This window comes from Apiospora hydei (genome assembly GCF_038363865.1).
Source record: "Apiospora hydei strain CBS 114990 chromosome Unknown utg000005l_segment0_segment0, whole genome shotgun sequence".
In the NCBI taxonomy this organism is placed as follows: Eukaryota; Fungi; Ascomycota; class Sordariomycetes; order Amphisphaeriales; family Apiosporaceae; genus Apiospora; species Apiospora hydei.
The window spans coordinates 4,862,301-4,875,347 of NW_027117364.1; the positions used below are offsets into that span (position 1 = coordinate 4,862,301).

Genomic DNA, 13,047 nt, shown 5'->3' on the forward strand with positions numbered 1-13,047 from the left:
GTCTGGGGTTACAGCGAGTTAAACACTGGAACGATCGATGTTGGGGTTACTTAGGGAGGCAAGGGCGGTCACCCGCTGAAAATAGCCCGCCAAGCAGTGGGCTCAGCGCTATGGGCAGCCAGAGCCCGGGCGCTAAGCCACCTATAATTCCTCCGGAATTGCCCAAACTGCTCAAGTGCCAACCCCGTGCCGCAATGAATTAACCAGGGGACCGGTAAGCACCGAAGTACGGTACGATCCAAAAAGATGGAATAGGACCCTGCATTCCATTGAATAGTCTATAAAATGTCCCTCAATCTCCACGTTTTCTTCGGTTTTATTCTTTGGTGGTTTCCAGCTTGCGAGGTGGGAAGCCCGACAGACAAACGCTTCTTCTTACTTCTGTAAAGGCCGACTTACACACAGGGAAGCCTGCATCATACCCAAATAATCACCGGCACCATGTCCGGCCAACCCCTCTACATGACCGCCAACCCAGGCCAGCAACAGTACCAACCCCTGGACAACAAGTCATCCCCGAACGCGCAACGAGGGCAGTCACCGGCTCCTCTAATGCGCGGCCTGACCATCGTCAGCGCCCTCCTCTTCCTCGCCTCCCTCGCCGCCCTCGCCTTCAAGTCCCTCTCCACCGCGGCCTGGCAAACCGAGCTCGGCGGCGACGCCGCCTCCTCCGCGTCCTGGAAGATGCTGATGCTCCTGCCCGCCGCCGACGGGACCTGGGACCCGGACGGCTCGGGCGCCGTCTGGATCTACCCGCAGTCGGTCGCGCGCTTCGACAACTACGCCGGCACCCTCACGTGGGTCGCCATCGTCGTCGGCCTGACGCTGGCGGCGGGGACGGGGTGGTGCGCTTGGCGGGTGGCTCGGAAGGGGCCTTACTACGTATGTTTATCCTTATTCTCCATCCAACGCTTCCTCCTCAGCCCCTTTTCACCTGTGGCTGACACATGACTCCTCGCAAACAAACAGTACTCAAAAAACAATCGCGTCTTCACCTACCTTTTATACCACCTCTACTACCTCTACCCCCTCGCCGTCTTCGTCGTCCTGACCGTCGCGCACGCCCAATCCGCCCACCTGCCCGCCAAGATCACCTCGCGCGCCGACTCGGAGGCAGGCCTATACGTCCTGGACGACGGCAGGTCCGTCTTCGACCTCGAGACGCTCGCGTGCGAGGCCCAGCGGCTCGCGCACAACTCCGGAGGGGCCGGGGACCGCGCCGAGGTGGGAAGTCTGGCCCGCGTGTGTGTCGGCGAGATGGCGTCGCGGGGGCTTGTCATGGTCATTGCCGCGCTGTCGGCGGGGTTGGCCATGTGTCTCGAGACGGACCGCCGGGGCGCGCGGAGGTTCATTGCGGTGGCGGAGAAGGTTCGGAATGGACTGGATGCTCGGGGTGGGTATATCTCACCATGAATACCGGCGGCTTCGATAGGTCTAGTAGCTTGTGGCTTCAGCGGCCCTTTTGTTCTACTCTTTTTGTTGTTGGGGAAAGCGGCGCTAGGAATCAGTTCATACCCCTAAGAGTTGTCATTTCAAAACGAGAAATTGGCTAAATTTTGTTTGTCATTGAGTAATACTCCTTTTTACTTATTTAGACCAAAGGTGAATTTCATCCTTCCATGTCTCTAATAGCTCAAAGCACACTTCCCCTAAGACCAACCAATCGTCAGTCAAAAGGTCTCACTAGAACGCAACGACGCTTCCCCAGATGACATTTCTACTCACATTTCCTTCTTTTCAGTTCGACGTACTTACTTCTTGGCGTCCGTCTGCTGGCCCTGCATGATCCACTTGCGCGCCTCAGCCGCGATCTTCTCCTCCTCCTCCTTGGTCTTGGGCCGCTTCTCCTCCTCGGTGGCGGGCGGCACGTCGGCGCCCTGCTCGAAGGCGGGGCGCGCGCGGAGCTTCTCAAGCCACGCCTTGAGGGCGGGGAACTCGTCGAGGTCGATGCCAGCCCAAGCTATCCAGCGGAAGGAAAGATGTCAGTAACATGTAGAGAGGATGAGGGTAAAGGGGTGGGGAAAAACACAGTGAGAGGAAATGAGAAAGAACGTACAGCCAGCCTTGACCCAGCCCCAGCAGGCAATGTCGGCAATGGTGCAGCGGTCGCCGACCAGGTAGCCCGACGTCGACTTGGCCAGGTGCGTGTCCATGACACGGTACAGGCGGCGCGTCTCGTTCTGGTAGCGATCGATGCCGTATTGGATCTTCTCAGGAGCGTAGCCTGCGGATGTGCTCAGTCAGCTCTCAACCTTCCCAACTTCGTCACAATCATCGCACCAGCAAAGGGGGGCGATAACGTACGGAAGAAGTGGTTCGCCTGGCCCTGCATGGGTCCGAGGCCACCCATCTGCCAGTTTATCTATATCACCCTGAGTGTCAGCAACATTGGCCTCGGCGACAGCAAGGTCTGGGCGATCCGGGAATTCAACTAATACTTACCCAGTTGTTGATCTCGTGGTACTCCCGGGTACCCCTGGGGTACGAGATCTTGTGCTCAGTGTCATAGCGGTCGGCGAGGTACTGCAGGATGGAGCCGCTCTCGAAGATGTGGATGGGCTTGCCGTCCTCAAACTTGTCCTTTGCCGGGTGTTAGTAGGTTACATGCTACGAAAGTCTAGAGGATTGGATCTGGGTGGGTGGGTCAGAAAACAACTTACTGTGATGGCGGGAATACGGCCGTTGGGGTTGATCTCGAGGAACCAAGGCTCCTAGAAATGCGATGCATGAGTTTTCGCTGCTCACGAGCATTGATTGGCAGGATGGCCTGAGAGAGCACCTACCTTCTGCTCGTTCTTCGCGAAGCTAATGGCGTGGAGCTGTGTGGAATGTCAGCTTCAGTGCCAGGAGAAGAGCAGTCGGCTGCGACACGAACCTTGTACTCGAGCCCCAGTTCTGCCAAGGCAATGGAGGCCTTGATGCCGTTGGGGGTACGGACGGTATACAGGGTGATATCAGAAGGCGCCATGGTGACAGTATTGGCCAAGTGCTGCGGAGCTGTGAGCTAAGTGGCGGCTAAGCTTGGGAGGTGCACGACTACGTACGAACTAATGAGATGGTAGCTGTATATAAGTAAGGAAGAGGGGCAGCGAATAGTGTGAGAGTCGCTTGTTGAGAAATGAAGTTAGAGTTGAAGTTGAACAATATTCGTTACGTGGTCAAGTTCCAAAGATGCCTTTATGTATTTGAAACTATTTCATTCCCCAATTGTAAGTAATGCATCATGTCGGGCCAGAAATCCCCCGCTTTTGCATCGATCAAGATTCCTTGATTACAAACCGAGCTGATTAGAAACGGGTCCAGCCAATCTTCTAATGTGGTCGACACGCAAGACTACATACTTCGTGGAATCCATCTTACCCGAAAGCACGACGACAGATTTGTCAACCACATGTATACCCCGTAATAGGTTTCTTTGCAGGCGTAGCTGCTAACATGCAGCTGCAACGGAAGTGCCTACCTATGGCGTGATCGGTATCACATTTGTAGATGTAACCCCTTCTAACGCTTTGCTTGCATGGCCCCAATGGCGAGATCGTCGGACTCAGTATGCAGCTGGAGGCGGTACGTTCACGGGAGTTGATCAGCGTCCTCAGCCTGCAAGGTGTCGATGCGGCCAGGACATATCAAGCAAACATCGGCATATAGCAATAGCACCGGCAGCTGGAGACGGACGGATCGACGGAGAAAAGATCTATACACTAATACACTGGCGCGAGGGGTGCGCCCTTTATTGGTGACCACCACATGCCGACATGTTCTCGACTCTGTGTCCTCCGACCCGTCGACCGCAGCCGAACGGGTCTCGCGGCCTCAGCCAGATTCTTTCAGTCCGCGTCCCGGCATCTGTCATGATGTCATATGTTCTACCATCCGAGGGCCCCCGATTGAGATGTCGACGATATGGTTGCGTTTTAATATACAGGTCGAAGAGGTTTAGTTGGCATCGGGTTGGCTGATGATGTACTCAACGGCCTTGTCCACTGTTTGGAGGGGTATATCATATCAGCCACACTGAACGTCCGAAGAAGCTGTGCCATAACCCAGAAGATAGATTGGGACTTACCGCTGTGGATGGCATCGGCCTCCTTGTCGGGGATCTCGATGCTGAACTCCTCCTCTATCGCCATAACAACCTCGACGGTATCCAAGCTGTCCAGACCCAGGTCGTTTGAGAAGTGGGCAGTGGGCTTGATCTGTACGTAATCGTGTCAGCCCAGCAGTTCTTCAGGTACGAAATTGCTCCTTCAATTGGTTCTCCCTGATAGCCAGGATCGTTTCATTCCGCCTCCAGCCTCGATTATCCCAATTGTCCGGACCCAATGGGGAGATTGTAGATTGGCACGTACGTTGCTAGGGTCGTTGACCTTATCAAAGCCGGACAGGATGCCCATGATGCGGCCCTCGACCTCCTCCTTCTTCAGGCCGGCGGCGGCAGAGTACATGCGCACCGTCTTGAAGGCGGCGACTCGCGACGTGGGGGCGGCGGCGAGGACTCTGGAGACGGGAGCGCGGGCGACGGGGCGCGCAGCAGCGCGGGTGGCCACGGCGGCAGTGCGGATCAGAGCAGTGCGGAACATCTTGACGGTTATTTCGATTTGCCGGATAGAGACGAGCTCAATTGAGGAGAGAAGGAGCGTGGATGCGGAGAGGTGAGGTCGGACGTGTGGTTGGGGGTGGCACGGATTCGTTGGATGCTCGAAATATGGAGAGTGGGAAGCTTCAAATGAAGGTCATGATAAATTTCTCGTCACCAGCAGAGAGAGCAACTCCAGCCAGCTGTCGGAGCTTAGCGCAACCTAGATGCCCCGAGCCGAGCTCGGACCAACCCTTTGTTCTGTGGCTTGAGAGCTTGGAAATCCAATTGCAGTGAGTTGGAAAGCGGCAATTGAGCCAAATTCACGTGACTTTCCCCAGAGCTTTCTCTGTAGCCGCGGAATTTCTCGAGCAACCCGTCACGTCGTCACCACTATGCCGAATCGCCACTTGAGGTTCCAATTAGACGCTATCAATTGTCAGAAAATATGTAACTCCATTTAGAATGAGTTTGACGTAAACCAATGGCTGGAAGCAATATCTACGAGTACAGTCGCACGCTCCTAGCGTAATGTGTTGTGGCGATTTTTAAATACTGTATGGAACGACACACTGGGCAACGTAAAGCAACCCCCTTCGACGCCCGATATGGGAGCTTCACAAATGAGATGGTGCTTTTGCTCTTGTTAATATGTACAAGCCGGTATATCAATGCATGCCCCTCCGTCCGAACTCCACTCTGCCTCCATTGCGGGTTTATCGGTAAGGAGAGTCGGCCTTGATGATAGCCGCCAGCTCCGGCTCCCACTTGTCGCCGTTGGCCAGGAGCTTCTCCTTGTTGTACAGCAGCTCCTCGCGGGTCTCCGTGGCGTACTCGGCGTTGGGCGACTCGACAATGGCATCAACGGGGCAGGATTCCTGGCAGAAACCGCAGTAGATGCACTTGGTCATGTCGATATCGTAACGCGTTGTCCTTCGGGAGCCGTCAGCTCGCTCCTCGGCCTCGATCGTGATGGCCTGGGCAGGGCAGATCTGTAGTCCCGTGTCAATAACTGTCCGTTGTTGTGAGAGCCAATCCGTAGTATAAACATACAGCTTCGCAAAGCTTGCAGGCAATGCAGCGCTCCTCGCCGGAGGGGTATCGTCGCAGCGCGTGCTCGCCACGGAATCGAGGAGAGATTGGGCCCTTCTCGAAAGGGTAGAAGATAGTGTAGCTGCATCAATTCCATCAGTCCAGCGTCCCCCAATTGACTAACTCCGTTGCTCGGGTCGGAACGTACGGTGGGCGGAAGAACTGCTCCATCAGGACATACATGCCCCGGAACATCTCGGTCATCAAGAAGACACGTCCGGCGCGGTCGAGGGTGCTCTCCTTCTCTTCGTCCCAGGGGGTGGTGCGCTTCTGGCGGAAGCCCGACGAGGTGGTGCCGGCGGGCGTGGCGTAGGAGCGCTGAGCGACAATTCTGGCCACCATGGCCGTCTGCTGGGGGCGGCGCAACAATGCCTGCCGCGACAGCATGGCGGCCGTGGTGGCGGTCGATCTCGTGAGCCCTTGCATGATTGCGCCGATTCGCAATGGCAGTGGGGGGCTGGGCGATTGAGGAGGGGGTGGAGGGGAGAGGGTGGTCGTCGTCGGTCCTGCTGGGAAATTTGGGCAGTCAATTGGCAAATCCAAGGAGCTTTGAGGTCATGATGGCTTTCGGGTCTTCGGGAGTGGACCACCGATTACAAAAGAGCCACTATGACTGGTCGGAGCTCCAGAGGTGGGGCCTTCGTTGCTCTAGTGTGGCTGACACATGTGGCTGCAGTCATCCACCGCCTTCAAGTATCTTGACCAGAATTACTGCAATCGTACAACTTCAATCTCCAGTGCGATGTCCGATGTAAAAAGGCTGGCACTGGCGATCCTAGTACCATGGTTCTAACTCATTCCCAAGACTGGCCATACGGACAAGATAGCACGGCAAAGTGTATATCGGGTTAAATGATGGGAAACGTGCAGATGCTCAGACTCCTTGGTTGCCAAGCTTGGCGACTTTCTAGGTGTAAATGCATCTTCGCGCAGCCCCTAAATCCTTGCTCGCAAGAATTAGCATAGTACTACCGTGCAGCTCTTGGCTGGCCTTGCCCCTAATCGAAAGAAGTGACCCCATGGCCTTGAGATCACTTCGCGACCATGTTTGCAAGACTCTGAGCCCCCTCCCTCCTCTCCCTTTCTTGAAACCACCACGGCAAACTTCCACAAACCCCATAGTTCCCACAAACCGGCGACGCTCTCATGAATTTCTGCCGATAAAAGCCTCTTCGATGACTCGGATGAGATTTTCAGACAACCCCTATGACCGGCAAAAGTGTGAATGGAAGGTCGCGATAGCTACAAACACCTAGGATCGAGGCTTCAGTTTCGACATCCAAGATATAACCGAATCATGCTTACCAGAAACTATTGAGCGGAGTAACCGTGGGCATACACGCCTAGAAAAGCCCGATGCATCGCTGGAATTAATGTTTACTCGGATGTCGCCAACCCCTAAGTAGGTATCGGCGAAGACGGGTGCCACAGCTTTCTCTTTAAGCACGCGTACACTTTGGCGTGGACATTCGATACAAGAATCATGCAGATAAGGGCGCTTCTCGCACTGGGATTAATCGAATACAAAAGCGAAACAACCAGTTTCACTCGCGATGGCACTTTCGACATCCCGGGGCTTGCAGAGCACAACCTCTACCACCCGTTATCATTAGCTCTGCTTACTCTAATCAATCTTCTCCTTTATTGTGATCGAATCATTTTCCAAGACGGCTTTAGCCTGCTAGATGTGGAACATAGGACAGGTTTTCTGGGTCAACAGGCATATAACACGACAAGAGACACAACATTGAGCTACGACAATTTGCAAAACGCCGCCGTAGATGTCGCTTAGATCACTGTTGTATGTGCCAGTCTCAATAAGACCCTGGCTACTGCAGGGTCTGTGGCAGATATCTTCGACGTCCAACACGAATGCCATTTTGCGCCACTCGACAGCCCAGCTCACCCGTCTCCCGAAAGAGTCATGGATAAGCATCTCAGTATTGCGGCGTCCTTACGCCAAGGAGCGCGAGTTATCAAAAGCCGCTTGGATGGCATCTCACTCACCGCATAGGCAAAGCGAGAACGAGCAAAAGACCAGAGCGATATCGTTGTAAGTATCAAGGTTTCATTCACCGAAAAATGAGCGTGGAAATAATGAGTTAGATACCCATGCCAATCAACCGTTCTGCGGAAACTATTGATCGAGACAACCGGAGAGATACCGTGGTTATGAAGGGCATTGGCCACTTGACATTGCTCTTCTTGCCCGGCACTTTCTTCTCAACGCTCTTTTCCATGCCGTCACTGGGCGGCCCGGGGCTTGTCTCGGAAAAGTTCTGGGCTTTTTTGGCGTGCACTATTCCTACAACCATCATTGTATGGGTAGTTTTCGACTGGTTCAGCAACCACCATGTACGGAACTTCTGGGCGTACGTTACCTCATTGGGGAGGAGACCAAACAGTCATGTCCATGGAGAAACTCCTCTGCCGAAGGCCAGTGTTATCAAATTTCGAGAAACCGCTAGAATTCATGTTTAAATCGGGAGTGTGTTGCTTTATTCCTTTGCTGATATTCGTCTCAATTATTCTCGAAGCTACGTGAACACCAAGAAAGAATCTGCCACTGGATAATTGTGGTTGCCAACGTATAACCTGCTAGTGTCTTCACAGATCACATCTGATACCGAATCTCTGTAGGAAGGAAAAGGAATAGGGGCAACCGTCCTGTGTGGTTCTTTCGTTCGTGCCGTCCTTACCTGGTACCTGAGCCATGGAGCAGACACGAATGTTGCTGTGAAGTGCAGTTGGGCTTGAAAAATGCATACTTTCATTCAGACGTGGCCGGCAAAGTTTGGGTGAAATAATGTGTACATGACGCAGTGGAGAGCTCCTACTATTAGCAATGACTTGATATCGAGATTGGCTTACCGCCTTCCTAGTCCCTTGGGGAACGTCCCTATCCCATGAAATACCCCTGAAATACAAATCCAGGGCAAGAGGAAAGTTAAATTGCAGGATGATAATAAAATGTAAAAAACAAAAGAAAACCCGAAGGAAAACCGTCCTGAATAAAATGCACCAGCCGCGAATCGAACGCGAGTTCCATCGAGAATATCGATGAGTTTTGCCACTAAACTACTAATGTCTTAAGCACGAGGCATTGTGATGGGAATGAAGAAATTGTTCATTAAGACAGTATATATAACTACGTAGGGTCCTCACCGCTCTTGCCTTGCCGCAATGGAAATCAGACGATCAGCCTTGAGATATCGATGGTGGATTTTGCGAGCACGTTTAAGGATGTCTGAAACTGTACAAAAGATATCCCAGCCGGAATAATGGCCATGACCGACAGGCAGAGATACTTCATCCTTGGTTTAAAGGCAGTAGCCAGTATTTTAGCAAAGGTCGTCACCTGAAGTAGAGTTCCTAAAACAAGGTCTCATCTAAAGCAAACAGTCCACGGCGTCAATGGCCGGAAGGCCATCATGGTAGTACAAGAGCCGTTTTACCATCAGGATATGGCACTGCGTTGGGCATTTTGCCTTGTTCAGGAGATCCTGACCTGGCGACGGGTTGTATGAGCTAGAGCGGGGGTGGAGGGGAAGGCAAGCCAACAACGAAGACTTGTATCAAGGAAACTGATGGTAAGTAGCGACAATGGAATCCATGAACAAGACTTGTTCCAGTACAGACTGTTTAAGAAACCAAAAAGGCGGAGGAAAAGAAAATAATAAGGGAACTATGCGTCTAATACGGTACTCTGATCTAGCAACCACGGTGGTTATATATCCCCTTGTGGTATGGGCGGAGAAAGCTGACAGTTGATATAGTCGCCTTGGTCGTGTAAATTAGCCTGTATGACATAGTCAGCTAATAATACTAAAGCCAACAGAGATAGCTTTACGGCACTGGGAGATCAGGACTAATGCATGTCGGCACCAAATTTGTTGCTGTGGAGCTGCGATGGCATTTATGCGAGTTAGTCAGGGGTTATGTGCCTGCCAATCGGAGGCGGTACCACGTGTCTAGATCACTGCCGATCATGCTGCGAGAGAATGCAACTACATGAGGCTAACTACCGTGGCCATGGACGTGGGAGGCCCTAGCCAATGTCTTGGGGGTTCTTCCGAAGGTTTGCAGTCAGCATGTCCTGTAGGCTACATCTATCACGAGACGGAGGGTAGCATCATGCTCAGCAAAGCAGTACGCCTCGGCTCCGAAGGACTTCGAAGGCGTAGCGTAGAGTAGCTTGCTCTTTGCGGGTTGTTCGCTTCTGCTGACTTGGTTTGGCATCGAATCAAAATTGGAGAGGAAAGGGGGGAGCTGAATTGAATCTTATTGGAATACTCGGGGAACGTGAAGTGGCATGAACCAGGTAAAGCAGCATCGTACATGGTCTCGTAATACTACCAGAGGAGATGAACTGCTGGGTGTACCAGGTCAGACCCTGTTGATCCGTCAATGACAAAAGTTCCAGAAGACGCGGAGTAAATATCGGAGTCAGCATTCACAGCGGCAGAAAGGGGCGGCACACTGAAGTTGTTTAGACATATCCAGTCGGATATTCTGTATATCGTACTGAATAGCCAGGAATGCCAACCTCTTACGCATAGGTTCATTTGAAAGAAGTCGGCGGAGTTGTCATCAAGACTTGCAGGGAAGGTGCCGAGATACTGGATATAATATGCTGTGAGGTACGGGGGAAAAGGGCGGCACTGCATCATACACAAGTTGAGTATTGGAAGGGAGACATCATACATACCTTTGACAACACGGTCTCTTTTGGAAGTGGGAGGTTATACGATGAATCCATACTGTCTTTTCAAGCGTACAGTCAAGCAATGACCACTATGTGAACGCAACGACTTGTATTCCACATCTGGATATGAACCCTCATTGACCTGGTTCAGGAGGGAGCAATAGCCAAGAGCAAAGTCACTTTTGCTGAAGCGATCGAGATTGACCGTCAGCATGTGTGGAATGAGCCGTTGGCGTTTTTGTCCCGAGGTGGACACCAGTGGAGCGGCCACCTCAGATCGAACGTTTCCATCCTTGCGCCATTGGGAAACCGGCGGCTAGTCACTCGACTTGCCGTCGGACACCCAAGCGGCACAGACGTCGGGGACGGAAGCAAAGGCGATAAGAGCGAGAGTCAACGCGTGTGAGACATCTCGATAGACGAGCATACGATCGATCAATCGTGTGCGAGTGACGTTTCGTTGTGCAGCGGGCGGGATACGAACCTTGTCGGATGATGTTGTTGTTGTCCAGAAAACTCGGTGTGCTCACCGGGGAGGCAGGGCAGGCAGGGCCCCGGGAGTGGGGCCCCTTTTCAGCAGCTGACCTGGGGGAAGACCGAGGTTCCGTCCAGCGCATTTACAGCTAATTTTACGCCATCCCTGTTCGCTGTCACCCATTGCCAGACTACAGGTATTTTCCCGCGCAATATGCGTGTATGCGCAGGCATTCTCCGTTGCAATGGCCCTTTGTGATCGTCGACCGTTGCAATACAATGTACACCTGCCATATGGCGCCGTCGGAGTTGTAGTTGCATCACCATGCAAAGTGTGCAGGAATACTCATCAGGTAATCATCACGTTGATGAATCTGGGGGAACGCCGACGAGGAGCCGAGAGATCCTCACGTGTCTGGAGAACTTTTGAATAAAAAGCTCGGTGGTATCGCGGTTGATCCAGTATACTCGACTGTTTGCGCCGGGTAATTTTCATGATGTGACGAGAGAGCACGATTCGTGGGGTTGTGGATGTGCGAAAAGGTTGGCACAGAAGGTGCTGAGCGCCGACGTTGGACAGAATCGTGCAATTGCGACGGGAAATACGGGCGGTGGTCAAGCCATAACCCACCCCCAATTCTCCAATTCTGTAGGTCATCAGGCTCCAGCAAGCCTTGTGCGGAGTAGCTACTCTGGGAAGAACAAGATGGAGAAACGCGGGCTTTTTTGTGTGTGTGTGTGTGTTCTGTGCGTCTGCCTCTTCTCGACTTTTTCCTCTCCCAATTGCGGGCATCCCGCAATTCAACTTCCCCGCAGGCGTCGGCTTTTGTCCGAGTCAGAAGTGGACACGGCAGCGTGCGCACGTAGTCGGCCAAGATTAACTCATCTCAGCGCTTCAATGTTGCCCAGCAGCAGAAAGCAGGGCCATCCCGTGGTTTGAATCAGAGCTGCTCGCTCGGCAATCTAGGAACGAGTCATTGCCGAGAGCTCTGGTGTCTGGCGCCGCCTTCGATGCCGATGCCAATCCTCGTTAAGACCGTAATCCCGAAGCGCCCCTGGACAGCCAGACTTTCAGGCCTCGTGCCTTGCCATTCTCTCAATAAACAACGCGACCGTTCAAGCCAAGCCTCGCAAAGGGCCGATTAGACAGTGTGGGGGAGGCTGGGTAGGCCGGAAACCTGGCCTGCTTCCCCAGTTTCTGGTGCTGACCGCCCGCATCAACGTCATGAGACAGACCTTGGCTCTGCTGCGGCGGGAAAACATCGGTCGTCTTTGCTGCTCTCGGAAGACTCCTTTGAGTTCTTTACACGAAAAACAAGGCCCATCCCGACAGCAGAACGTGGGAACCCGAGTCTTGGGGATGGACGTGGAGCCTCTGGATGAAAAGTCTGGAGATGCTCGTGTGGAGAAAACATCCCTCGCGCTTTCCTCTCACTATGCCGCATCCGTCCAGCTTCCCCAAATCATGACATCCTGCCCGGCTCACTTGCATGCCTCTCTCCAAACGAAACACCCAAGAGATATACCGTCAGAGGAAAATCCTGCCATCTCTCGGGCCCAAGATTCACCCTGCATGAACCTTTGAATCTCTGCGATGGCTAGAGACAGTCCAATCATGTCCCAGCCATGATGGTGATACTCGCCCGTCCCTAGCCTAGTTGGCTAGCTGGCAAGCAGCTCTGCGCGACCTTGCCCACCAAAGTAGCTGACAAATGGATTGATGACCCTTACCACAATAGCATGATATCGTGGCTTGCTTGAATGTTTACCCCGTGGGCCAATAGTCCGCACTGCATGGCACCCTTGGCAGCCCAGGCCTGCACCTCCACATTCCACCCACAGAACACGGCGACACCTCGGTCCAGGGAGCTTGCCTGTGCCCCGGACAAACCCAACGTCTTCTTCTCGAAGCTGTTGTTCTTTCCATACAGGGCATGGGCTACTACGCTGGTACGGGCGGTACTTCGCGACCACCGGGCCTGAGCCTGAGCCTGCCTGCCCATCGATGTCATTCGAAGCGCGCCCAGAGTCCGAGTCCCGCTGATGACAATCTCTGGCCATGGCTGGGGCCTTGCTGCTGCTGCTCCCCCCAATATGGGCACCAATGCCAAGCCGAGGACTTTGTGCTCCCCGACTGTTCGTTCGTACCGACGGGATCTCGTGTGCGGGGTTCGATGAGGACATGACCTCGACAGAACCG

General features: G+C 53.4%; 5 protein-coding genes across 5 annotated transcripts; 1 reads left to right on the forward strand and 4 right to left on the reverse strand.

Annotated features, from left to right (window-relative positions):
- Positions 1-441: 441 nt before the first annotated feature.
- Positions 442-1,413, forward strand: PG997_007026 (uncharacterized protein; the record flags this gene model as incomplete). The annotated part of the gene is made up of 2 exons (XM_066811341.1): positions 442-882; positions 970-1,413. 2 exons carry the CDS (start codon positions 442-444, stop codon positions 1,411-1,413), a joined length of 885 nt encoding a protein of 294 aa, XP_066670264.1.
- Positions 1,414-1,757: 344 nt separating this feature from the next.
- PG997_007027 (glutathione S-transferase) lies at positions 1,758-2,968 on the reverse strand (the record flags this gene model as incomplete). The annotated part of the gene is made up of 7 exons (XM_066811342.1): positions 1,758-1,960; positions 2,057-2,224; positions 2,305-2,362; positions 2,443-2,580; positions 2,661-2,711; positions 2,784-2,819; positions 2,876-2,968. Coding segments are annotated over 7 exons (747 nt in total), but the record flags the coding sequence as incomplete, so codon positions are not given.
- Positions 2,969-3,936: 968 nt separating this feature from the next.
- Positions 3,937-4,580, reverse strand: PG997_007028 (acyl carrier protein; the record flags this gene model as incomplete). Its single annotated transcript, XM_066811343.1, has 3 exons — positions 3,937-3,983; positions 4,067-4,196; positions 4,350-4,580. The coding sequence occupies 3 exons, from the start codon at positions 4,578-4,580 to the stop codon at positions 3,937-3,939; spliced, it is 408 nt and encodes a 135-aa protein (XP_066670266.1).
- Positions 4,581-5,292: 712 nt separating this feature from the next.
- PG997_007029 (uncharacterized protein) lies at positions 5,293-6,094 on the reverse strand (the record flags this gene model as incomplete). Its single annotated transcript, XM_066811344.1, has 3 exons — positions 5,293-5,568; positions 5,630-5,750; positions 5,817-6,094. The coding sequence occupies 3 exons, from the start codon at positions 6,092-6,094 to the stop codon at positions 5,293-5,295; spliced, it is 675 nt and encodes a 224-aa protein (XP_066670267.1).
- Positions 6,095-12,501: 6,407 nt separating this feature from the next.
- PG997_007030 (uncharacterized protein) lies at positions 12,502-12,850 on the reverse strand (the record flags this gene model as incomplete). The annotated part of the gene is made up of 2 exons (XM_066811345.1): positions 12,502-12,535; positions 12,579-12,850. 2 exons carry the CDS (start codon positions 12,848-12,850, stop codon positions 12,502-12,504), a joined length of 306 nt encoding a protein of 101 aa, XP_066670268.1.
- Positions 12,851-13,047: the final 197 nt, after the last annotated feature.